The sequence below is a fragment of the Schistocerca nitens genome, chromosome 9 (genome assembly GCF_023898315.1).
Source record: "Schistocerca nitens isolate TAMUIC-IGC-003100 chromosome 9, iqSchNite1.1, whole genome shotgun sequence".
Classification (NCBI taxonomy): domain Eukaryota; kingdom Metazoa; phylum Arthropoda; class Insecta; order Orthoptera; family Acrididae; genus Schistocerca; species Schistocerca nitens.
Window position 1 is genome coordinate 302637934 of NC_064622.1, and position 27515 is coordinate 302665448.

At 46.1% G+C, this 27515-nt stretch overlaps 1 protein-coding gene across 1 annotated transcript in view; it reads right to left on the bottom strand.

The window, feature by feature from the left end:
* LOC126203183 (netrin receptor UNC5C) overlaps window positions 1–27515 on the bottom strand; it is a 339422-nt gene that overhangs the window by 22033 nt on the left and 289874 nt on the right. The window contains exons 9-11 of the mRNA XM_049937425.1: window positions 24373–24765; window positions 22251–22597; window positions 6523–6768 (exon numbers count right to left, since the gene is read on the bottom strand). Of these exons, the coding sequence (XP_049793382.1) occupies window positions 6523–6768; window positions 22251–22597; window positions 24373–24765 (986 nt within the window). The remainder of the gene's footprint in view (window positions 1–6522; window positions 6769–22250; window positions 22598–24372; window positions 24766–27515) is intronic.

Sequence of the window (27515 nt, forward strand, 5' to 3'; positions counted from 1 at the left end):
TATGCATTGTATGACATAATATCTTCCATAGGATTAATTATATCAAATACAGTGTACTCACAATTATTAATCTGGGTATCCAGTTTGCTGATTATTTTTCTCTAGCAAATGGCAATAAGCAACTCACCCCATGACAATAAAGTACCATTTCATTGTTATCAGCCACTCTGTTCAGTATAACTGAAAACGAACTCAGTTTTCTGTTGTTATTGGCATGTGAGTGTCAACAAAGCAAGTTAGAAGAAATTTGATACAGAGATGATAGGGAAATGAGACATGTGTTGACATTAAAACAAAAGCTAGAATTAATCAAAAGATCTGAGAAGGGGGAAACTGCTAAAATACTAAGTGCTGATTATGGTACTGGAATTCAAACTCCTTGTGAAATTAAAAAGAATAAGCAGAAAATACAGAATTTTGTCAGGAAAAAGCATAAAAAGATCTATCTACTTCTGATGAATTAGATGCAGTTCTTATGCAGTGGTTTAGCCACAAACGAGCAGAAGATGTTATTGTTTTAGGTACAATGTATGCCAAGAAAGCTATATCTTTTTATGAAGCTCTAGAGTTAAAGGGAGAATTTAATGCATCATCTGGTTGGCTAACCAGACTCAAACAAGTGATGGCATTTGCAAACTTTCTGTGCAGGGAGAGAAGCTAGTTCAAATGCTGTGGCAACTGGTCCCTTCTGGGAAGAGTTCCAGAAATTTGTGGAAGAAGAGAATTTCACATCAAACCAAATTTATAATACAGACAAAAGTAGACTGTACTGGAAGAGTCTACCAAACAGAAATGTTGCTTTTAAGAGCTAAGTTTGTACTCCTGAATGTAAGTCATCTGAAAAAAACCAGTTCAATTTTGAGCAATGCTAATGCTTCTGGGACCCACAAAATGGAACTAATAGTGGCTGGAAAATCAAAAAATCCTCAAGCACTCAAGGATATTGCAACTAAGGCTCTCCCTGTGCATTGTTATGACCAAAAAGGAGCATGGATGGGTAGTAAAAATTTTCAAATGCTGGTACCACACACATTTTGTACCAGAAGTTCAGTGAGTTCTGGAGGAGAAAGGATTGCCACAGAAGGCTATTATATTGCTTCATAATGCCCCTTCACACCCCAATGAGATGAATCTTGCATCTGATGATGGTTTCATCGTAAATAAGTTTTTACCTCCTAATGTGACTGCCAATGGACCAAAGCATAATAGCACTGGTAAAATGGCTCTACTGGACTGGTCTACTGAGAATGCTGATTGGCGAGGATGATTTCATGGTATTCTGAAAGAAATGGACATATTGTAGATGCCATACATGGGATTTCTGATGCCTGGCAGGAAGTCTGGCAAGATACACTAGTTCAATCAGGAAGGAAAATTCTTTCAGATCTGGAAGAAAGTGACTTTCAAGGTTTCAGTGATGAAGAAATAACAACTGCACAAATAATGAATCTGGTAATGGGTTTAAATGGTTTTGAAGATGTTGTTGAAGAAAACTTGAATGAGTGGCTGAAGATAGCCACTGTGGCACAGCTTCCATTACATGAGTGACACTGAAATGCTGACTGCTGCTTCATAACAAAACAAAGAAGAGGATAATGAATGTGAAATTGGGGATGAAGAGAGTGACCTTGTCAGTTGTTGTACCACATTGTGATGTGTTGATAGTTTCCTGGGTTATATGGGCCAGAGGGTGTTTCAGTACAATGATACACACAGCTTCCATTACATGAGTGACACTGAAATGTTGACTGCTGCTTCATAACAAAACTAAGAAGAGGATAGTGAATGTGAAATTTGGGATGAAGAGAGTGACCTTGTCAGTTGTTGTATCACATTGTGGTGTGTTGATAGTTTCCTGGGTTATATGGGCCAGAGGGTGTTTCAGTACAATGATATTATTGCTGCAAGAAAAATTTAAATGCAGTGCAAAAAAAAGTCAGCTCCTCTCAGAAGCAGACCAACATCACAAACTATTTTAAGAAATAAACAAGCCTACAGTACCTATGCATACAACTTGGATAAACTTTTGAACAAAGAATACATTGTACGAAACATCTCAGTTACTCATGCTTTTCCATTATTCATGCATCTTCTCCCCCACATTACCCCAAATAATCAGGAGTGTACTGTATTCGGTAATTGATGGTTGCCATTTGTTCTTCACTATTTTTTTAAGAGAAGCTGTGGTCATTATGTAAATGTTATCTCAATAACATGATCTTCATTTGTGATAGTTTGTTCATATGGTGCTATTTTATTTATTTATCCCCAAATGCACAGAGAAATGGCCTAGAAGGAATTGTTCATTCAATATATTTTTAGTGAAGGACTATTTGTATTTAGTAGGTGACTCCAGTGTTTAAGAAATCTAGTAAAGGAATATAAAGTGAGGTAATGATTCACAGTTCCTTACAAAGGTTATGACATTGGTCAAATACAAAATTGTTTCTCGTATAGGTAAACACAATGCCAGTGAACATGACTGACAAATTGAAACTGTATGTTAATAGGAACTCAAACCAAAGTTCTTTCATAAAGAGTATGTTTGCAAGTGCATTATCTGAACGTATTTTAGCGAGCTTTAATTTGCCAGTAATTCCTTCCCTAAGTCCCAAACTATGCAGAATTGCTGAAACACCAAATGAAATTTTTAGCTGAGACATTAATGTTTTCATACTTAAATGACTTAAAAATAAAGAAGCTGGCATACCTGCTTTCTTTCATTTGTTGCTGTCATATATTGTCACATTTAAAAGCAATTCATTAAGCTATACTAAAATTTTCAGAGTGTTGTGGTGTGAATTCGAGAATTGAGTATGCTAATTACTGCTTATTATTATATTTGTCCCTTAATGACATAACTGATTTCTCTCTCTCTTTCAGACCAATAGATTAGGTCACAGACTCAGTTATGGGCAGTAGAACAACCTGCATAAAGAACTGAGGTCATTTAATTTGGCCCATAAAGGTGCTGGTTAGCAAGGAACACAAAACATTTTAATAACTTTCTAGAACTGCATTAATGTTAGTTACTAATAAAGTACGATTTAATAGGAGCTTAAGGGATTTATTAATAGTCAACTCCTTCCACTTTATTGTGAAATTTCTTAGTAGAACCACTTTTTACTTATTTCATGTCCTTGAGTACTTGGGATCCTGGAAGAAATTTTAGAATATCAGTACTTGTGTAAACACTTATCTCATATTTCAGTTCTTGTGACATCTAACTTACACTCTTGAAATCCAATCTGTCCATTTGCATATCTATCAATTGAAAATAAATTGGCTGCCATAGTGACAGAAAATGCTAAAAGTAGACAAGGAAAAATGAGGAAACAGCTCTGAGGAATGTGGAATATGTCAAGGAATGTTGTTCCTATGATCAAAATGGCTGGAATGCTGCTACATTGCTTTTTGCAACTGGATAGTCGGATAAAAGCCTGCAAGAGCACAAAAATCAACTTGTACTCAGGTAAGCAAGAAGTGTGTATACTAATTGGTATGCATCCTAATCTCTCTTACCTTGTTTGTACAATGCCTAAGCAAGTTATATGATGGGCACAGCAGTATTTTGATGCAAACTTCCTCAAATACTGATTCTTTAAATTTAACCACTGAGATCAATGTCACCTTTTCACCTAAGATTCTTTTTAATATATGTTAGATATGGATTATACTAGTCTGGCATAACCCTAGTACTGTGCCTCTGAATTTTTCCAATGTCTACTGCCATACTTACTTTATAACACCAAACAAAGGGATAGTACTGAAGAACTGACTGCACTATGTCTTTTCTGTAATTTCATTTACAGTTGCATTACACAGTTTTTATATACTTGAGCATCTTCTCTGTATGGTTCTATGTAATTCTAAAGCAGGCTTTTTCACAGTCCTGTGGAACTGACATCCAGCTTAACCACAGTTAAATTGCATGTTTTTGGTATTTAATTTGTCAGTTAAGATTTCATGTGATTAATAAAAATATCTGCTGAGGGTTGTTGCACACCTATATGAATGAAAGGTGTCTGATCTTCCAGATACGTCCTTCAGATATGTCCGAAGGAACAGACATCATGTGGAATTCAGAGTTATGATGCATGTAATGTAAATTGAAGGTGGAGGGAGAGAAAGAATAGGAAAGGGCAGGAACTAATGATATCAGCTGCACTGGGACTTTATGCAAAATCAGTGTCTCTGAGTGAAAATGTGTGGTGGACCAGGACTCGAACCAAGGACCTCCTACTTACTAGGCAGTTGTGTTAACTGCTGTGTCACTTGCACACAGTGTTAACTGCAAATGAGCAGATATCTCGGCACCCTCCTCGGCCGACTCACACACCCACCTAGCATCACCATTTATCCCTAGCCCCCCATCCACATCCTCCGTGCTCGTTACTTTTGGATTCCCTCTGGGGGTTGAACATAGATGTGCATCCACACTGACGGTTGTAGTTTCATAGTCCATCAAGGCTTATCAGTCATATAAATGTGTGGTACTTGTTCTTTCGTACATATCCGATAGGACAGATATCATGTGGAATATATAGCTGTGAGGGGGAAGAGAAAGGAAAGGAAAGGGAGGGAACTAATATCAGCTGCATCGGGGCTTTACATGGAATCAACGGTGATGAGTAATAATGTGTGCCAGACCAAGACTTGAACTGAAGAACCATCAGCGCAGATGCACATTTACATTTGACCTCCAGCAGTAATCTAAAATTAGTGAGTACGGAGGACAATGACGGGAGCTGTGGATAAGAGATTGCACTAGGCGGCAGTGCGAGCATTTCCAGTTAACACTTTGACCGGGGAGTGCTGTGGTTAACACAACTGTCTAATAAGCAGGAGATTCCAGGTTTGAGTCCTCGTCCGGCACACATTTTCACTCGTCGCCACTGATCCCATATAAAGTCCCAATGCAGCTGACGTCATTAGTTCCTTCCCTTTCCTTTCTCCCCCCTCCATGTCAACTTCACTGACTTGCTGGAAATGTAGTGAACAAAACTTCACATTGTTGAGTGGATATACAAAGTATTTCTGCAAAATGTCAGGTCTTCTGCTGTTTACCATCTATTTTTTTGGTCTTCAAAGAAAGTGACATTCTTTAGTAAATATCTGTATGTCACAAGAGAATCGTAAATAATCTGCCCTGAGATACTTCTCAACCTGTCACCACAACTGTACCTGAAGGGAAAATCACACAGGTGTGATGATAAAACGTCAAAGGTAATATAACTGTTACCCAACAAAGAAGCAACCGATTCCACCACTTTTGCTACATCTGATGAATTTTCAACGCTTTCGCTTTTGAAGCAAAAGTAGTTACACTTACAGAAATGTTCATCCACTGGAAAGTCGAGTGGAGTGTAATAATGTGGAAATCATCAGACTCCACAGAAAATTGTTAGGTGACAACGAAATTGCCTGTCATAAGATGAACAGACAACTACAAAAATATATGTTCCTTATGCGTGAAATGTGAGTTTTTATGTTCTCTTGATTTCAGTGGTATAAGCTGCATCCACATAATTGAAAGTATTTCTTCAAGAATATGTTGTAGTTTATAGCATTGAGGCAGTGAGATTCGGCAGTTTTTACATTTATTTCACCACAGTTCAGTCTGCCAAGAATTCTTCCGGGTTGTATGACCGTGGTCCATGGATCTCTTCAATCCCTGACGGTTCGCCCAAAGCTATGTTGTGCATCTTCGAGGTGCTCCTGGTTGTGCTGAGTCTTGCCGACTAACAAGTCGCGCGGCCTCATATCTTCTGGACTGGGTGTGGAGTAGCCCAAGTCTATCTGGAACGTAGGATTTACGCGGAAGGGCATTTCCTACCACTGCTGTGGATTGTAGGTGGTGGTGGACATCTTGTTTGATAGTTTTAGTCTCGGAGAGGAGTTGGTGGTGGTAAAGCTTCTATGTTGACCTGTCTATGACTGACAAGTCGGGCCTAAATACCGTGGAAAAATGGGAGTGGTCTGGGTTTCACGTGATAGCAGAGATAAACCTTGTCAATGATAAAATATAACTATCGATCAATGTACGTCAAAGATAAAAACTTCTTATCTATTCTGTTGCGCCACTGTCCATATATCGCTGAGTTTCGTAGCTTCTTCTTCTTCTTCTTCTTCTCTGTTAAAATTATCCCCATGTTTATATATTTCGATGGCTTCTCTATATAGCCGTGAATAATAGTTCGTCATAGTACATAAAAGTTCAGTTTCAGAAAATTTCACTACGTGAAGATGTCCAAAGTAGCTTTGGATGAAGCGTCAGAGATTGAAGAGTTGCATGGACCACGGCCATACAACCTGGAAGAATTCTCGGCAGCTGAAACATCCAGTCGTGAAAGCCTTCACTGTATGACAATTCAGTCTCTCGATAATTTACTATTGTTTCAAACACTAAAACATAATAAGCAAGAAGAAAAATAATTTCTCGGCGCTGTCAGATGGTAACAATCTCCACAGCAGTGAGTGTCATGACCGTGTATGTTAGACGGTGGCTGTACTGCAGTGTACCTGTAGCGCCTCGCGCGTGTCCTCGAGCACGTAGACGCGCAGGCTGCAGTTGGGCAGCGCGACGAGCGGCGGCACGGGCGGGCCGAAAAGTGCGAGACGCAGGCTCTTCCTGGCGGCGCGCGGCCGCGCAGGCCGGCCCACCAGCACGCAGCGCGTGCCCGCCTCGCACGCCAGGTGCACGCGGCCCGGGTCCAGCTGCGCGTACACCGCCGTGTTGATCGTCTCCTCGCCCAGCACCGCCTCCTCCTGAAAAGTCATGCGCTCTAGTCAGGGACACGCTACTGAACAAAAGGTACCGATACTTTACTCACAAAGGAAGGCCCCAGACTAGGGATGGCGAGTTATCGCCGAAACAACTGTAAGTAGACTGTTTAGGTTTTTATGTTGGTAACGCCACGTAGCGCTCTGTATGAAAATCACTGGCTGTGCTGTGTGCAGTCTGTGGCTGGTTTGCATTGTTGTTTGCTATTGTAGTGTTGGGCAGTCGGATGTGAACAGCACGTAGCGTTGCGCTGTAGGAGGTGAGCCGCCAGCAGTGGTGGGATGTGGGGAGAGAGATGGTGGAATTTTGAGAGCGGATGATCTGGACGTGTGTCCATCAGAGACAGTGAATTTGTAAGACTGGATGTCATGAACTGATATATATATATATATATATATATATATATATATATATATATATAATGACATTTGAACACTATTAAGGTAAATACTTTGTTCGTTCTCTATCAAAATCTTTCATTTGCTAACTGTACCTATCAGTAGTTAGTGCCTTCCGTAGTTAGAATCTTTTATTTAGCTGGCAGCATTGGCGCTCGCTGTATTGCAGTAGTTCGAGAACGAAGATTTTTGTGAGGTAAGTAATTCATGAAAGGTATAGGTTATTGTTAGTCAGGGCCATTCTTTTGTGGGGATTATTGAAAGTCAGATTGCGTTGCGCTAAAAAATATTGTTTGTCAGTTTAGTGTTGATCGGAATAAGTGAAGAGAGAAATGTCTGAGCAAAATGGCTCTGAGCACTATGGGACTTAACTTCTAAGGTCATCAGTCCCCTAAAACTTAGAACTACTTGAATCTAACTAACCTAAGGACATCACACACATCCATGCCCGAGGCAGGATTCGAACATGCGACCATAGCGGTCGCGCGGTTCCAGACTGTAGCGCCTAGAACCGCTCGGCCACTCCGAAATGTCTGAGTACGTTCAGTTCTGCTCAGCTGTTTGAAAATTAAATAACGTAAGAGGTTTATCAGCACAGTAATTCATTAATTTTTCTAAGGGGACGTTACACGACCAATTTTTCGGTTATATCGTTTTTTTTTTTTTTTTTTTTTCACGCCAGTTTAAGGGGAGCGGGAACACCCTATCCCGACAGTGTTAAATTTAGTTTCTTGGCTTCCCTGTCTTTCAGCGACCACTGTAGCCACTGACATGAAACTTTTGCAGGACATTAAACTGTATGTTCTGAGTCTACTGAACTATAATAACTGCATTTCAGCCACTGCTTTCGGAAATACAATTTTTAATCAAACGGTTAAAATTTTGTGTACTTTTTTGTACGTTATCCTAAATAATTTTAATTATACATAACATTATGTTCTTCTTTTAGTTCGGTAGACTCAGGATATGTGTATTATTATTCCCCCAAAATTTGAATACTCTACTCGAAGTGGTTTCTGAGATTTAGGGAAAAATGAGACAGAAAATGTAAATTTTCAGGAACGACTCCTAATGTTTCAAAAGACTGTAATTCACTTAATATATGCTATATTTTTTTATGTTTAGACAGCCAGAAGCACCCTGAACCAACCTGCCAGGTTAGCCGAGAGCACTAATGCGCTGCTTCGTGGACTCGGGTAGGCGCAACGGCCCCGGATCGAATCCGCCCGCCGGATTACCGTCGTCGGTCGGTGTGCCGGCCAGCCTGGATGTGGTTTTTAGGCGGTTTTCCACATCCCACTAGGTGAATACCGAGACAATCTGCTTTCGGCTGCGGTGCGGCGAGGACGTCCGCTGCGCCCCGCCGTGCGCGACCGTGAGCGCTTGCTTGTGTTTACCTTCTCGCGGCGCGAGTTGTATTTGTTCCAAGTTCAGTGCGACTATGGCACACACATGGCGCCACGATACGATCAAAATTACTTTCCAACCAGATCACGCGCGTCCTCGAGCCTATGAAATAGAACAGTTCATACGCGACGATCTACGTTTAGATCCGGCGACTGTCGTCGGAATACATTTTTCTATAACGGCGAGCGTGGTTTATGTTAAAATGACCAGTGCAGAAGTCTGCGCGACAGTGGTTTCTAAATACTCGAACTCTCTCAGATTCAAACATTCTGACGGGCATATCGGTGCAGTGACGGTGGATCATGCAGGCATGGGCCTAAGGACTGTGAGGGTTTTTGAGCTCCCCTTCGAGGTCCCAGAGGAAGTTGTCAAGGACGCCTTCCGACCATATGGCAATGTTATCAGCCACGTTGCAGAAAAGTGGCAAACTTTCTCGACGTATAAGGTCTACAACGGTGTCCGCCAAATTAAACTTGAGCTCAAGAAACATGTGCCGTCCTATTTGAACATCGGTGGCTGTCGTGCAATCATCATGTACGACGGTCAACCACGTACCTGTTCCGGATGTGGGCAGCAAGGCCATATTCGATCGAGCTGCTTACAACGTAGAATTACGCAGATACCAGTGGGAGACTCCGTTTCCCCGACGGGGACGACAATCCTGCCCCTCACGTACGCTCAGACGACGATGCGCACCGTAGTTGAGGACGAAACGGGCGATCAGACACATCCATCGACGTCAGAAGTACCAAGGGAGGAAGAGGAAGGACCCTCGGTGCCAACCCATACGTCGCCCCCTCCACAGCAACAACAGCAGCAACAGTCCCACGGACTCCAGACGCAACACAACATTCAGAACGCGAGGGACGTGGACGCGAACATTGTCCCGACCGCAGCTTTCCTAGCGAAAGGTGATACGACGCTGGATTGCCTCCCACATTTGGATACGGATGTCCACGTTCGAAAGCAACGTTCGCCTCGACGACGCAAGCGACGTCGGCGGACCCCTTCTGACGATTGCCTCCTACACACGGCCGGTCAAGAAGGTGACATCTCATCAGACGGCATGGATGCTGCGCCTGCTGAGGATCTAAGTGGTGTAGACGGTTCACTTGCCCATACTGCGAGTGCCCAGTTACTTCTTGCACCACAAACGCGGCAGGTCGCGTCGATGGATGGCGCTCCGTCTACCTCTACCAAAGTCGACGTACGTGAGAGAGATTTAGGTGCCGATCAGCTACACAGCAACGTGTTGCACCCACTGTGGTCGGAAGATGTTGAGAAACTTCCTGAAGAGGGCACGGGTGACAGGGGATGGGGCGGCATTGGTGATGCCACTCCTAGCGTGAAAGTCTCATAATTTGTAACGGGTTTGGTGGGTCCGGCATCTCTTGCGGTTAGCTTTGATTGCCATGGCGTCTACCCTAGGTGAAGAGGCTAGGCAGCACACCTTTCGCCTTGCCACAATCAATATCAACGCGATAAGGGCACCACACAAACTGACAATGCTACAACGCATGCTTGATGCGGCGGACATCGACGTGGCCCTCTTACAGGAAGTATGTGTCGCTAGTTTCCCTGACTTCTACGGATATACCGCCCACATCTCCCACGCCTCTTCTACCGATTGTGGTGTGGCTGTTCTGCTACGGGACGGTTTGGCGGCTACGGACGTACTGTACTTACCGAGTGCAAGAGCCATGGCAGTAACTGTCAACGGTGTACGACTCATCAATGTATATGCCCCTTCAGGATCAGGGAGACGGAGAGATGGGGCCCGCTTTTTTTCGGAAGATATTACGCGTCTATTTATGGGCCGCATAGACGATATGGTGATCGGAGGAGATTTTAACTGTACATTATCTCCGTCTGATCAGCAGCCACATCACGTCCCGTGTGCGGAATTGGAAATGCTAGTGCGTGACCTCCACCTGATTGACACGTGGCGCCACATCCATGACCCAGCTCCTGGTTACACCCATTATACAAGCCATTCATCAAGTCGGTTAGACAGGATTTACGTCACAAGCACCCTTTCGACGGCGACGAGAGGAGCAGAGCTCTGGCCCACTGCATTCACCGACCACACAGCCTATATTTGCACCATTGCCCTCCAACCTGCACGTGTGTGGCGCAGTAGGCCCCCCTGGAAACTGAACGTCGCCCATCTGGACGAGCCGGCATGTAAAGGTGCTATCGAAGAGTCGTGGAACGCGTCCTTACAGCGTCGTGGTCGTTACCGATCGACCCGCAGTTGGTGGATTGAATGTGCGAAGCCTGCTCTTAGGCGCACCTTCAGGGCTTACGGCCGGGAAGCAGCGGCATGGAGGAGGAGCACGGAAAACTTTTATTACACCGTCCTACGGGAATGTCTTGCTATGGAGCCCTCACCTGACAGGCACATCATAGTCAATCGCGCGAAAGCGCAGCTCGTCTCCTTAGCACGCCTTCATTTACAGGGCGCTGTTATACGGTCGCGTGCTCCAGACATGATACAATCAGAAAGGCCATCTATGCACCACGTGCTCCTAGAACGCAGGAGGCGCCGTAGGGCACTGGTAACCGACATAATAACGGACGACGGTCGACACGTGGTAGAACAAGCAGTTATAGCAGAAGCCTTCTATGGGCATTACACTCAACTTTATTCAGCAGTGCTCCCTGATATGGCGACGGTAGACACCGTTTCAGCACATGTCCACTGTACAGTTCCGCCAGACATGGTCCCGACTTTACTGGGAGAAGTGACAGCAGAGGAAGTGCTCGACGCCATTGGTAAAGGTGCTCCCCATAAATCACCAGGAATCGATGGATTACCATTAGAGTTCTATCGAGCCTTTAAACAACTGTTGCTACCGTGTTTGATTGAAATTTGCCAGGAATTGATGTCCCCGGGTATAACATTGCCTGCACCATTCTTGGAAGGTCTGATTGTCCCCATCCATAAGCCGAAGGGACGGAATCATGTCCGCGATTATCGTCCCTTAACGTTATTGAACAGCGACTTCAAGATCTTTTCGAGGCTGCTATTAGAACGTATTCGCGGCACACTATTGCACGTCTTGTCCGGCGATCAGACGTCCTTGCGGGGACCCAACAACATCAGAACTGCGTTATGTCGTTACAGAGATCTCATCTCCCTTGCACGGGTGAGACGTTTGCCGGCAGCCCTCGCGTCTATCGACTTTAGCCAGGCCTTTGACCGTGTGGGCCACACTTCCCTCACGGCCGTTCTACGGCGCATGGAATACCCCGACCCCTTTATCACAGTGTTGACACGCCTACTACATGGTGCAACTTCTCGAGTTCTTGTTAATGTAAGACTGACGGCACCCATGCCGATCCGCCGATCAGTACGACAGGGATGTCCATTATCAACATTGTTATTTGCATTGGCCTTAGAACCTTTGTTGTGTGGTCTCCGAGACAGGCTCACTGGGATACAGTTCGGCGGCTCCATCTATCGTTGCACCGCATATGCAGATGATTTGATGATCGTCATACGTGGAGCTGACGACATGGCCGCGGCTTTGGACTAGATTGCAACCTACGGTACAGCTTGTGGTAGCCAAATCAACGTTGACAAGTCCGTCGCCTTGAGCATCGGGATTGGGCTACCGCAGGAACACATTGCCCCCTTACGCTTCAGTGATACTGTACGCTGCTTGGGCTTAGATTTCATGAACGACATGCGACGCGCGACGACGCTCAATTATCGACGCCTTCTTAACCAAATTAGGACCGGAATTGCAAATCAGCGCTTGCGATCCCTCAACATCGTTCAGCGGGCGTATTATGCCAATGTCTACCTTGCGTCCCGCATACCGCATGTCGCCCAAACGCTACCCATTCCGAAGCCCTTGGCTCGCAGCATTATGGCAGCGCTGGGATACTTCGTCACCGCTGGTATGTTACTGAAGATCAAATACGTATCTCTTACCCTCCCCAAGGAAAAAGGTGGTCTCGGCCTAGTTAACGTCCATGATAGGGCCATTGCCCTCTATGTTAGCTCACATTTATGTCTGCTGCGCCGTTGTCCTAAGAGCCTCACGAGTCTGCTACTGACGGCGCTACGACCTGCTTCACTAAGAGCGCCGGTGCCACTACAGGACATCCCAGCCCCCCTCTTTTATGTAGGACGTTTCTATTTAGAACAAAGTTATTGCAGTGTCGCGCTCACGACACCACAAATGGCCATAACTCGACGCCTATATCATGACATGCTGCAACGCCGCCCCCTAAATGTGGTCGAACTAAAATATCCTGACGTACGGTGGCGCGTGGTATGGAAGACTGTACACGATGCCATGCTTGATTCCGATGTTGTTTCCCAATGGTACGTAGTCGTTAATGGGAAGCTGGTGACGCAAGAACGTCTCTACAATATCCACATGGCAGAATCTCCCAATTGTGTGGGTTGTAATACAGTAGATTCTGACGAGCACCGCCTCAGCTGTGGAGAGGCGGAACCGGTTTGGCACCTAGTGCGGCAGATGCTGGCTTATCTCTTGCGAGTTAGGCCTGAGCATATATCTGCACGCACGTTATTGTTTCCGGATGAGACATTTTACCCCAAGAATCGAACCAACTCTGTCACCTGGATACGTGGACATGCAGTCCATTACCTCTGTCGTGACGGACACAAGAATTTCCTTGACTTCTGGCTCTATTTGCAAGAAAGACATCATGCTATTTCCGGGCATACCAGATATCGACAGTGCTTCGCAAACTACCTATGGAGTGCCTTTCACAGCCCGCCGTGCAGCTGGAATGTTCCAGCCAGTGGCAGATGAGGTCCGAACGAACTGCAAACGAGCATATATTGAACATCTTTATCAGTGGGCGCAGTCGCTGGGAAGCCTCACTACGACGTGGTAGCTTTCTTTTCATGTTATTTATGTTTCATATCTTCGATGGCGTCTTCATTCTGTTTTAGTTTTCCAGGCTTGATTAACTATGACTGTTCGCACATTGATATCTATATAAATAAAAAAAAGATTAAAGAAAAAAAGTGGGCAGGAGACCTGCATTCGAATCCAAATAAATAAACAAGCACAAAATAAGAACAAAATGAACAACAAATAAAATATAATAAAGTATTATACCCTTTTCTTCCTCCTTTTATTTTATTTTTTTATACAAAGTTCAGAGGCATATTTAATTTTTGTTCGTTGGCGGAACCTGAAGTGGTGGCGATCGGCCGTCCTAGTTAGCTTTAGGATGAAAGTGGCGGTGGCACTAGCTTTGTTTTTGTTTTTAGGCTACATAGGTTTTTGGGGGTAGTATGGGTGATAGGGGCCAACGCCTGAAGTGGAAGAGGTAATTTTCTTTCATTTAAATTAAAAAAAAGGGGTAGCGTCAAAAAAAAAAAAAAAGTGGTAATCGTCATGCAGTGTAAACTTATGGACGCCTGTTAGCGTCCAACTGCATCCTTTTTTTTTACCACATTTCGGTCTTAAAAAAAAAAGAAAGCACTAATGCGCTGCTTCCTGGACTCGGGTAGGCGCAACGGCCCCGGATCGAATCCGCCCGCCGGATTTCCATCGTCGGTCGGTGTGCTGGCCAGCCTGGATGTGGTTTTTAGGCGGTTTTCCACATCCCACTAGGTGAATACCGGGCTGGTCCCCACATTCCGCCTCAGTTCCACGACTCGCGGACGTCTGAACACGTTCGCACTACTCCATGAATTACACTAGATGCAGACAGCAGGGGTGCACAAATTCTGTCCCGAGGGGTATGGGGTGGCGGCAGGAAGTGCATCCGGCCACCCCTTTCCACTAACTTTGCCAAATCCGTTCCTAACAATGCCGACACTGCATCAGCGTGGGACATGGCAGCAGTGAAAGAAAAGCACCCTGCACCATACTGTATATCATCCTCTTGATCTTTTCCCAAGTTCTTTCTTCGTTTCTTCTTTCTTGACTTCTTAGTGGCCAACTGTGCTGCATACTCTGCTTAATCAATGCGAACCTTGTCCACCCGTTCAAGTTCTCTGATGCAGTTTCCTCCAGGATTAATTCTCATATGCTGTAGCACTTTCACCCTATCAATGTTGCCATCATTAAAAGTAACAACAACATCACTGAGCCCCCACTTCACTCTCTTCATTCCCACAAAAAAAATAAATAAAAAATAAAATAAAATAATTGGTCAGCAAGTCCATATAAGATTATTGAACGACTCATGGCGATTTTGAGTCTGACCATGCAGACACTTCTTCAGTAATTCAGGATTTGCCAGGTTTCTGTAAATAGGTTTTATGATATACTACTGTCTCTGCTACTACTGTCTCTGCTACTACTGTCGCGCAGCACTGCACCGCGCCTGTAACAGCAAAATGTAGCACGCTGGAACTTAACGTCGCGCCAGTGAACGGCACAATACTGCTCTCGTCTAGGACGAGCTATAGCACCCACCGACTTCCAACAAACTACAAAAATAAATTTAAAAAAATGGCTCTGAGAACTATGGGACTTAACATCTGAGGTCATCAGTCCCCTATAACTTAGAACTACATAAACCTAACTAACCTAAGGACATCATACACATACATGCCCGAGGGAGGATTGGAACCTGCGACCGTAGCAGTCGCGCGGTTTCGGACTGAAGCGCCGAGAACCGCTCGACCACCGCGGTCGGCAATAAATTTAAACCTTTCCGAAACTTTTTTTTTCGCTTTGACCCTCCACAAAAAGTGTAAAGCGGAAATGCTTGTCGATTACTACATTTAGGATGTTGGTTTGCTAAAAAAAGTCTGCATCATTCGTGACCTTTTACTTTATTACTTCACTGTTACTGACTTTATTGGCCAGAGATTTTGCACGCGTTATCGACATATATTACTGAAGCCAACTATAAAATTATGTTGTCGTAAGACACGTAGCTTAAGAGATAAGGTGTGATAAACACTGAGTAGCGCGAAAAACCAGGTTTTCTTAAAAGTTTAAATATTCTGTATTTCAATGCCACAAAATTTTCATTGAACTAAAAAAAAAAGTGTCAGAAGGTAGTTCTCCCAACACCCTAACAGTTTATCATGTACAATTGTCAAATTATAAAAAACTGTTCGAATCCTGCCTCGGGCAAAGATGCGTGTGATGTCTATAGGTTAGTTAGGTTTAAGTAGTTCTAAGTCTAGGGGACTGATGACCTCAGATGTTAAGTCACATAGTGCTGAGAGTCATTTGAACCATTTTTATAATCAAACTTTCCCTATTTAATAAGTTATAACACGGAAACTAATTACCGTACGAGAACCAAACTTGGTACCATTAATGTCGAGGACATGCGGAAGAGAGGTATTGTAGAATCAGTTCAACTGAAACACTTTTAATCTGCTTCTAGAATACATCATACCATTACAAACCGGTACCATTATTGATACAAAAGGAGCTCAATATGGCGCTCTTGAGTGTACAAAGGAGTCTGAAAGCATATGACTGCATTCTGCACAGCAGAACGAAACATGTACGTACGATGCTGGCTACCTCTCTTGATAAGCTGCGCTTCAGATTAGCACATGTGTGAATGTTCCCCTAGTAAACTCTGTCCTTCAGGTAGCCCCACAACCAGAAATCAGAGGGAGTGAGATCAGGTGATCGTGCTAGCGAAGCATTTGGAAATGATCGGCCGATAATTCCAAATGTGTTTCGGAGAAGCATGTGGACTTCACGAGTGGTGTGCAGTGGGGCTCCAACTTGCGTGAAAACTGTTGAGTTCAATGCCTCTCTCTCCTGTAGGGCGGATATGACATGCTGGCGAAGCATATCGCAGTAACGCTGGCCAGTCAAACAGCACGTCTTTGGTGCTTGAGGGGAGCGCCGAACTGTTCAAAAAAGATTGGGCCAATGATGAATGTAGTCTTGAAGCTACACCATAAGGTGACACGTTTACCATACAAAGGAACTTCATGCACAGTGACTGGAGGTGAATTTCCCCATACTCGGCCGTTCTGTGTGTTCACCTCACCCGTCAGAGAAAAATGATCTTCGTTTGTCCGCAGGAGGGTCCAGGGCCAGCCTTCGTCAACTTCAATCCTTGCGAAAAAGTGGAGAGGGAAGACAACACGTCGTTGTGCGTCCTGTGGTGCAAGCTTCCGTACGATATGGTTCTTGTACAGATAACATTTGAGAATGGTTCGAAGCACCTTCCGTACAGTGGACCACAGGATGTTCAACTGTCGCGACACAGCACGCGCATTGCTGACGATCGGGAACTGCGCGCAGCATTGTCTTCCATAGCAACAGCGATTTCATCAACCACCTACGAATCACGATGACTGATCTCGGCACCTGGTGGTCATAGTTGGAACTGGACGGAGACGCTGTGGCGCATGGAACTCATGCACCCGATACTCCGGGTATTAGTGCTACAAAGTCTGGTACTCGTACAGTTCAAATGGTTCAAATGGCTCTGAGCACTATGGGACTTAACAGCTGTAGTCATCAGTCCCCTAGAACTTAGAACTACTTAAACCTAACTAACCTAAGGACATCACACACATCCATGCTCGAGGCAGGATTCGTACCTGCGACCGCAGCAGTCGCGCGGTTCCGGACTGAGCGCCTAGAACCGCTAGACCACCACGGCCGTACAGTAATTAGTCTCCGTGTTATACAGGGTGAAAAGTAGGAGACATCAAAATAAATATTTTTCCCTAATGTCAGTCCTTTTTTTTTTCATCAGTCTACTGACTGGTTTGATGCGGCCCGCCACGAATTCCTTTCCTGTGCTAACCTCTTCATCTCAGAGTAGCACTTGCAACCTACGTCCTCAATTATTTGCTTGACGTATTCCAGTCTCTGTCTTCCTCTACAGTTTTTGCCCTCTACAGCTCCCTCTAGTACCATGGAAGTCATTCCCTCATGTCTTAGCAGATGTCCTATCATCCTGTCCCTTCTCCTTATCAGTGTTTTCCACATATTCCTTTCCTCTCCGATTCTGCGTAGAACCTCCTCATTCCTTACCTTATCAGTCCACCTAATTATCAACATTCGTCTATAGCACCACATCTCAAATGCTTCGATTCTCCGGTTTTCCCACACAGTCCATGTTTCACTACCATACAATGCTGTACTCCAGACGTACCTCCTCAGAAATTTCTTCCTCAAATTAAGGCCGGTATTTGATATTAGTACACTTCTCTTGGCCAGAAATGCCTTTTTTGCCACAGCGAGTCTGCTTTTGATGTCCTCCTTGCTCCGCCCGTCATTGGTTATTTTACTGCCTAGGTATCAGAATTCCTTGACTTCATTGACCATCAATCCTGATGTTAAGTTTCTCGCTGTTCTCATTTCTACTACTTCTCATTCCCCCGTCTTTCTCCGATTTACTCTCAAACTATACTGTGTACTCATTAGACTGTTCATTCCGTTCAGCAGATCATTTAATTCTTCTTCACTTTCACCAGGATAGCAATGTCATCAGCGAATCGTATCATTGATATCCTTTCACCTTGTATTTTAATTCCACTCCTGAACCTTTCTTTTATTTCCATCATTGCTTCCTCGATGTACAGATTGAAGAGTAGGGGCGAAAGGCTACAGCCTTGTCTTACACCCTTCTTAATACGAGCACTTCGTTCTTGATCGTCCACTCTTATTATTCCCTCTTGGTCGTTGTACATATTGTATATGACCCGTCTCTCCGTATAGCTTACCCCTACTTTTTTCAGAATCTCGAACAGCTTGTACCATTTTATATTGTCGAACGCTTTTTCCAGGTCGACAAATCCTATGAAAGTGTCTTGATTTTTCTTTAGCCTTGCTTCCATTACTAGCCGTAACGTCAGAATTGCCTCTCTCGTCCCTTTACTTTTCCTAAAGCCAAACTGATCGTCACCTAGCGCATTCTCAATTTTCTTTTCCATTCTTCTGTGTATTATTCTTGTAAGCAGCTTCGATGCATGAGCTGTTAAGCTGATTGTGCGATAATTCTCGCACTTGTCAGCTCTTGCCGTCTTCGGAATTGTCTGGATGATGCTTTTCCGAAAGCCAGATGGTATGTCGCCAGACTCATATATCCTACACACCAACGTGAATAGTCGTTTTGTTGCCACTTCCCCCAATGATTTTAGAAATTCTGATGGAATGTTATCTATCCCTTCTGCCTTATTTGACCGTATAAGTCCTCCAAAGCTCTTTTAAATTCCGATTCTAATACTGGATCCCCTATCTCTTCTAAATCGACTCCTGTTTCTTGTTCTATCACATCAGACAAATCTTCACCCTCATAGAGGCTTTCAATGTATTCTTTCCACCTATCCGCTCTCTCCTCTGCATTTAACAGTGGAATTCCCGTTGCACTCTTAATGTTACCACCGTTGCTTTTAATGTCACCAAAGGTTGTTTTGACTTTCCTGTATGCTGAGTCTGTCCTTCCGACAATCATGTCTTTTTCGATGTCTTCACATTTTTCCTGCAGCCATTTCGTCTTAGCTTCCCTGCACTTCCTATTTATTTCATTCCTCAGCGACTTGTATTTCTGTATTCCGGATTTTCCCGGAACATGTTTGTACTTCCTCCTTTCATCAATCAACTGAAGTATTTCTTCTGTTACCCATGGTTTCTTCGCAGCTACCTTCTTTGTACCTATGTTTTCCTTCCTAACTTCTGTGATGGCCCTTTTTAGAGATGTCCATTCCTCTTCAACTGTACTGCCTACTGCGCTATTCTTTATTGCTGTATCTATAGCGTTAGATAACTTCAAACGTCCTTAGTACTTCCGTATCCCACTTCTTTGCGTATTGATTCTTCCTGACTAATGTCTTGAACTTCAGCCTACTCTTCATCACCACTATATTGTGATCTGAGTCTATATCTGCTCCTGGGTACTCCTTACAATCCAGTATCTGATTTCGGAATCTCTGTCTGACCATGATGTAATCTAATTGAAATCTTCCCGTATCTCCCGGCCTTTTCCAAGTATACCTCCTCCTCTTGTGATTCTTGAACAGGGTATTCGCTATTACTAGCTGAAACTTGTTACAGAACTCAATTAGTCTTTCTCAGCTTTCATTCCTCGTCCCAAGCCCATATTCTCCTGTAACCTTTTCTTCTACTCCTTCCCCTACAACTGCATTCCAGTCGCCCATGACTATTAGATTTTCGTCCTCCTTTACATACTGCATTACCCTTTCAATATCCTCATACACTTTCTCTATCTGTTCATCTTCAGCTTGCGACGTCGGCATGTATACCTGAACTATCGTTGTCGGTGTTGGTCTGCTGTCGATTCCGATTAGGACAACCCGGTCACTGAACTGTTCACAGTAACACACCCTCTGCCCTACCTTCCTATTCATAACGAATCCTACACCTGTTATACCATTTTCTGCTGCTGTTGATATTACCCGATACTCATCTGACCAGAAATTCTTGTCTTCCTTCCACTTCACTTCACTGACACCTAGTATATCTAGATTGAGCCTTTGCATTTCCATTTTCAGATTTTCTAGTTTCCCTATCACGTTCAAGCTTCTGACATTCCACGCCCCGACTCGTAGAACGTTATCCTTTCGTAGATTATTCAATCTTTTTCTCATGGTAACCTCCCCCTTGGCAGTCCCCTCCCGGAGATCCGAATGGGGGACTATTCCGGAATCTTTTGCCAATGGAGAGATCATCATGACACTTCTTCAATTACAGGCCACATGTCCTGTGGATACACGTTACGTGTCTTTAATGCAGTGGTTTCCATTGCCTTCTGCATCCTCATGTCGTTGATCATTGCTGATTCTTCCGCCTTTAGGGGCAATTTCCCACTCCTAGGACAAGAGAGTGCCCTGAACCTCTATCAGCTCCTCCGCCCTCTTTGACAAGGCTGTTGGCAGAATGAGGCTGACTTCTTATGGCGGAAGTCTTCGGCCGCCAATGCTGATTATTTATCAAAATTTAGGCAGTGGTGGGGATCGAACCCGGGACCGAAGACATTTTGATTATGAATCAATGACGCTACCCCCGTTTTTTTTTAATCTCATTTTGTTCGTTTTTGTTCGTTGTATCTGCTCTGGGCGGACGTCGAAAGACACCCGTTTCAGTTCGTTGTTGATCCATTAACTCAGTTTTTTTTATTACAGAGGGCACCCAGCCCTCTGACCGAACACGCTGAGCTACCGTGCCGGCGCCCCTAGACCATGGGTCAACCCCATTTTTTCCTATGAGGAGTATTTAAACCGGTGGAGAAATATTTCTCTGGCGGCAATTTAATTGAACCAACAAACACTTTTCCATTTTTTATGACCAAGAGACAACACATTAACACAACCAAGTTTCAATTACAGTAGATTTTCAAAAATGCCTCCATTGAGACGTAAATAAAGGTTACACCGTCGGAACATGTTCTGTCTGACACGGGCAAATACCCCAGGAGTATCCTGAATCGTTCTTGCTGCTGCTACTATCCGGGCAACCAGATCCTCTTCTGATGCAACAGGAGTTGCGTAAACAAGGTTGCGCAACTCTCCCTACACAAAAAAAAAAAAACCAGAGGGGACATATCTGGGGATCGAGGAGGCCGTGGTACTGGACCACGTCTGCCAATCCACGTTTCTGGGAACCGTCGGTCCAGGAATCGGCGCCCACGACGACTGAAATGTGCCGGCGCCCCGTCATGTTGGAACCACATGCGTTGTCTTGTAGGGAGCGGGACCTCTTCCAGCAATTCTGGCAATGCTCAGGCGAGAAAATTGTTATAGTGCCTGCCATTTAATGGCCTCGGTAGCAGATACGGTCCAGTTAAACAGTCCCCAACAACACCGACCCACACATTAACGAAGAACCGCACTTGATGAGCGCTAATAACTGTGGCTTGTGGGTTATCCTCACTCCAAACATGCGAATTGTGCATATTGAAGACTCCATCACGCCCGGACGTTGGTTCATCGGTAAACAACACAGAGGATGGAAATATAGGATGCATTTCACACTGTTCCGGGTACCACTGCGAAAACTGTGCTCTGGGTGGATAATCACCTGGTTCCAGGTTGTGGAGACGCTGTAAGTGAAATCGACGTAATAATTGCTCTCGAAGGACTGTTCTTACATTCGTCTGATTCGTCCGCATGTTACGTGCAATTTCACGAGTGTTGAGTGAAGGATCCCGCTCCACAAGCTGCAAGACACCTTCCTCAAATTGCAGCGTTCTTACCGTGCGACGGCGTCCTTGTCCAGGTAATCTGCTAAATGACCCGGTCTCACGCAGACGTTGGTACATAGCAGCAAAGGTCGTATGATGCGGGATACGGCGATTAGGATATTGTTGTTGATAAATCCACTGTGCAGCTCGTCCGTTGTGGTGCGCTACGTAGTACGCACCAACCATATCAGTGTACTCAAGCCGGGTGTATCGCTCCATTAGTAAACAGAGACAATGCACTACTGCACTGGTGGACAGCAGTTGCCTACAACTGAAGAGCGTAATACGCCCTGTAACAACTGAAGAGCGTAATACAGCCTCCACCGGTTTAAATAATCCTCATAGGAAAAAATGACATTAGGGTATAATGTTTGGTTTGATGTCCCCTACAACCTCCCAGAGTGTAATGTGTTAAATGGGGAAAGTTTAATTATAACCAGCCGGTACATTAGACTCGTACTCACTCTCTACAGCTGACTCACTTGCCGCGAGTACTCGGCGAGAGCGCGCGCGCAGCACGGACTGACCTGCCAGAAGGGCGGCTGTCCGGGCGGCGTGTCGCAGCACCAGACGGAGAGGCGCCAGGCGTCGTGCGGCGGCGCGGCGCAGTGCTGGAAGCTGAGGATGAGCGGCTTGGCGAGCTCGAGGCGCAGCGGGCCGCACATGACGACGGGCGAGAGGCGCACGCAGCCGTCGGGCAGCGGCGGGCGCGCGTCGCGCAGCAGCGCCACCAGCACGCGCTGGCGCCGGCCGCGCGCCACGCCGCCCTGCGGCACCGTCAGCGCCACGCCCAGCTCGGGCAGCTCGAGGCGCGCGCCGGCTGCCGTCGCCACGCCCGCCGCGCTCAGCTCCGGCTCCAGCGACGCCTGCAGCACTGCGAACGGGACAACGCACTCCATCAACACACGGCTGCGGTTCGTCGCACTGGTGCCGCGGCGCTGCTGCCCCACCGTGTCAAACTGGTACAGCTCGCGTGAGATAACTTGGCCCCTGTGGAGAAACAAACTCCCGTTCTCAGCGCTGCGCTAGTCCACCCTCTGTACCGAAGCACCAGCCCCACCTCAGCTTGCTCTCAGATACGACAAGGGGACCGTACGAACTTCCCTTCACCGATTTGATGCAACTGACTGGATACGTGGGGCATGAATAGGACTTTAACATACACTACTGGCCATTAACATTGCTACAGCACGAAGATGACATGCTACAGACGCGGAATTTAAAGGACAGGAAGAAGATGCTGTTATATGAAAATGATTAGCTTTTCAGAGCATTCACACAAGGTTGGCGCCGGTGGCGACCCCTACAACGTGCTGAAATGAGGAAAGTTTCCAACCGATTTCTCATACACAAACAGCAGTTGACCGGCGTTGCCTGGTGAAACGTTGTTGTGATGCCTCGTGTAAGGAGCAGAAATGCGTACCATCACGTTTCCGACTTTGATAAAGGTCGGATTGTAGCCTATCGCGATTGCGGTTATTCGTATCGCGACATTGCTGTTCGCGTTGCTCGAGATCCAATGACTGTTAGCGGAATATTGAATCGGTGCGTTTAGGAGGGTAATACGGAACGCCGTGCTCGATTCCAAAGGCCTCGTATCACTAGCAGTCGAGATGACAGGCATCTTATCCGCATGGCTGTAACGGATCGTGCAGCCACGTCTCGATCCCTAAATCAACAGATGAGGACGTTTGCAAGACAACAACCATCTGCACGAACAGTTCGACGACGTTTGCAGCAGCATGGACTATCAGCTCGGAGACCATGGCTGCGGTTACCCTTGACGCTGCATCAGAGACAGGATCTCCTGCGATGGTGTGCTCGACGACGAATCTGGGTGCACGAAAGGCAAAACGTTATTTTTCCGGATGAATCCAGGTTCTGTTTACAGCATCATGATGGTCACATCCGTGTTTGGCAACATCACGGTGAACACACATTGGAAGTCTGTATTCGTCATTCCCATACTGGCGTATCACCCGGCGTGATGGTATGGGGTGCCATTGGTTACACGTATCGGTCACCTGTTGTTCGCATTGTCGGCACTTTGAACAGTGGACGTTACATTTCAGATGTGTGTCGACCCGTGGCTCTACCTTTCATTCTATCCCTGCGAAACCCTACATTTCAGCAGGATAATGGACGACCGCATGTTGCAGGTCCTGTACGGGCCTTTCTGGACACAGAAAATGTTCCAACTGCTGCCCTGGCCAGCACATTCTCCAGATCTCTCACCAACTGAAAACGTCTGGTCGATGGTGGCCCAGCAACTGGCTCATCACAATACGCCAGTCACTACTCTTAATGAACTGTGGTATCTTGTTGAAGCTGCATGGGCAGCTGTACCTGTACACGCCATCCAAGTCGTGTTTGACTCAATGCCCATGCGTATCAATGCCGTTATTACGGCCAGAGGTGGTTGTTCTGGGTACTGATTTCTCAGGATCTATGCACCGAAATTGCGTGAAAATGTAATCACATGTCAGTTCTAGTATAATATATTTGTCCAATGAATACCCGTTTATCATCTGCATTTCTTCTTGGTGTAGCAATTTTAAAGGCCAGTAGTGTAGTTCTAATATTGCCACCTGCTGCGGCACTTTTTTTAAACGCCGTTTGCCTTTGCTGGCGGCAGCAGGTGGTGCCTACCTGAGGCGGTGCCGGCGCTGCTGAGGCTGGAGGTGGAGCCGCCGGGCCGCAGCGGCTCGTCGTAGTGGTGCTCCTCCTCGTCGTCGTCGTGGGAGAGGGCGCCGGGCGGCGGGGGCGGCGGCTCGCTGTAGGGGTACTCGTAGCAGGCGGCCGCGATCACCGCCGTCTGCGTCAGGTCGGGCTGCAGGCGGCGCTTCTCCGGGTCTGCGGAGAGCGCGCCCGCCGCCACGTCGCCGGCCGACGCGGGCGAGTACAGGCCGCCCCCGGCGCCGCCCGCGCGCGCGCCCTTGCGCCGCCACAGCCAGCGGTAGCCGCCCGCCGCCGCCATCAGCGCGAACACCACCATCGCCACGGCCAGGCCCACGTACAGCGCCACGTCCGGCGGGTGCACCGCTGCGCACACACACCACACGCCACACATTAAACACTCTCAGCTTTTCACCTTCCTGCCATGTACACTGAAGAGCCAAAGAAACTGGCACACCTGCCTAATATCGCGTAGGGCCTCCGAGAGCACACAGAAGTGCGCCAACACGACGTGGCTTGAGCTAGACTAATGTCTGAAGTAGTGCTGGAGGGAATTGACACCATGAATCCATCAAGGCTGTCCGTAAATCCGTAAGAGTACGAGGGGGTGGAGATCTCTTCTGAACCGCATGATACAGGGCATCCCACATATGCTCAATTACGTTCATGTCTGAGGAGTCTGGTGGCCAACTCAAGTATTTAAACTCAGAAGAGTTCTCCTGGAGGAGCTGTAGAGCAATTCTGGACGTGTGGGGTGTCGCATTGCCCTGCTGGAATTGCCCAAGTCTCTCGGAATGCACAATGGACATGAATGGATGCAGGTAATCAGACAGGATGCTTACGTACGTGTTACTTGTCAAAGTCGTATCTAGACGTAACAGGGATCCCGTATCACTCCAATTGCACAAGGCCCACACCATTACAGAGACTCCACCAGCTTGAACAGTGCCCTGCTGACATGCAGAGTCCATTCGTTCATCAGATTCTCTCATTACCCGTACACGTCCATCCACTCGATACAATTTCAAACACCTCTGACCAGGCAACATACGAGGGCAGTTCAATAAGTAATGCAACACTTTTTTTTCTGAAACAGGGGTTGTTTTATTCAGCATTGAAATACACCAGGTTATTCCCCAATCTTTTAGCTACACAACACTATTTTTCAACGTAATCTCCATTCAATGCTACGGCCTTACGCCACCTTGAAATGAGGGCCTGTATGCCTGCACGGTACCATTCCACTGGTCGATGTCGGAGCCAACGTCGTACTGCATCAATAACTTCTTCATCATCCGCGTAGTGCGTCCCACGGATTGCGTCCTTCATTGGGCCAAACATATGGAAATCCGACGGTGCGAGATCGGGGCTGTAGGGTGCATGAGGAAGAACAGTCCACTGAAGTTTTGTGAGCTCCTCTCGGGTGCGAAGACTTGTGTGAGGTCTTGCGTTGTCATGAAGAAGGAGAAGTTCGTTCTGATTTTTGTGCCTACGAACACGCTGAAGTCGTTTCTTCATTTCTGAAGAGTAGCACAATACACTTCAGAGTTGATCGTTTGACCAAGGGGAAGGACATCGAACAGAATAACCCCTTCAGCGTCCCAGAAGACTGTAACCATGACTTTACCGGCTGAGGGTATGGCTTTAAACTTTTTCTTGGTAGGGGAGTGGGTGTGGCGCCACTCCATTGATTGCCGTTTTGTTTCAGGTTCGAAGTGATGAACCCATGTTTCATCGCCTGTAACAATCTTTGACAAGAAATTGTCACCCTCAGCCACATGACGAGCAAGCAATTCCGCACAGATGGTTCTCCTTTGCTCTTTATGGTGTTCGGTTGGACAACGAGGGACCCAGCGGGAACAAACCTTTGAATATCCCAACTGGTGAACAATTGTGACAGCACTACCAACAGAGATGTCAAGTTGAGCACTGAGTTGTTTGATGGTGATCCGTCGATCATCTCGAACGAGTGTGTTCGCACGCTCCGCCATTGCAGGAGTCACAGCTGTGCACGGCCGGCCCGCACGCGGGAGATCAGTCTTGCTTGACCTTGCGGCGATGATGACACACGCTTTGCCCAACGACTCACCGTGCTTTTGTCCACTGCCAGATCACCGTAGACATTCTGCAAGCGCCTATGAATATCTGAGATGCCCTGGTTTTCCGCCAAAAGAAACTCGATCACTGCCCGTTGTTTGCAACGCACATCCGTTACAGACGCCATTTTAACAGCTCCGTACAGTGCTGCCACCTGTCGAAAGTCAATGAAACTATACGAGACGAAGCGGGAATGTTTGAAAATATTCCACAAGAAATTTCCGGTTTTTTCAACCAAAATTGGCCGAGAAAAAAAAATGTGTTGCATTACTTATTGAACTGCCCTCGTATTTCCAGTCATCAACGGTCCAGTGTCGTTGTTGACGGTCTCTGGCGAGGCGTAAAGCTTTTTGTCGTGCAGTCATCAAGAGTACACGAGTGGGCCTTCGGCTCCGAAAGCCCATATCAATGAGGTTTCGTTGAATGGTTCGCACGCTGACACTTGTTGTTGGCCCAGCATTTAAATCTGCAGCAATTTGCGGAAGAGTCGCACTTCTGTCACGCTGAACGGTTCTTCAGTCGTTGCTGGTCCAGTTCGTGCAGGATCTTTATCCGACCGCAGCGATGTCAGAGACTTGATTGATGTTTTACTGGATTCCTGATATTCACGGTACACTCGTGAAATGGCCGTGCGGTGAAAATCCTCATTTCATCGCTACCTCGGAGATGCTATGTCCCATCGCTCGTGCGCCGACTATAACACCACTTTCGAACTCACTTAAGGATTGAAAGCTTGCCATTGTACAGCAGTAACCGATCTAACAACTGCAGCAGACACTTGTTATCTTATATAGGCGTTGCCTACCGCAGCGCCGTGTTCTGCCTATTTACATATCTCTGTATTTGAATATACATGGCTATACTAGTTTCTTTGGCGCTTCACTGTTTAAGGGCCTTTCCATATTGATTTACACTTTATTTTCCCCATCATTATAGTTGCAAATATTTAGTACTTCGGTCTGACTGCATGTGGCACTATAAGAGTAATCCTTGCACAGCAAAGCCCGTTTTCCGAACTG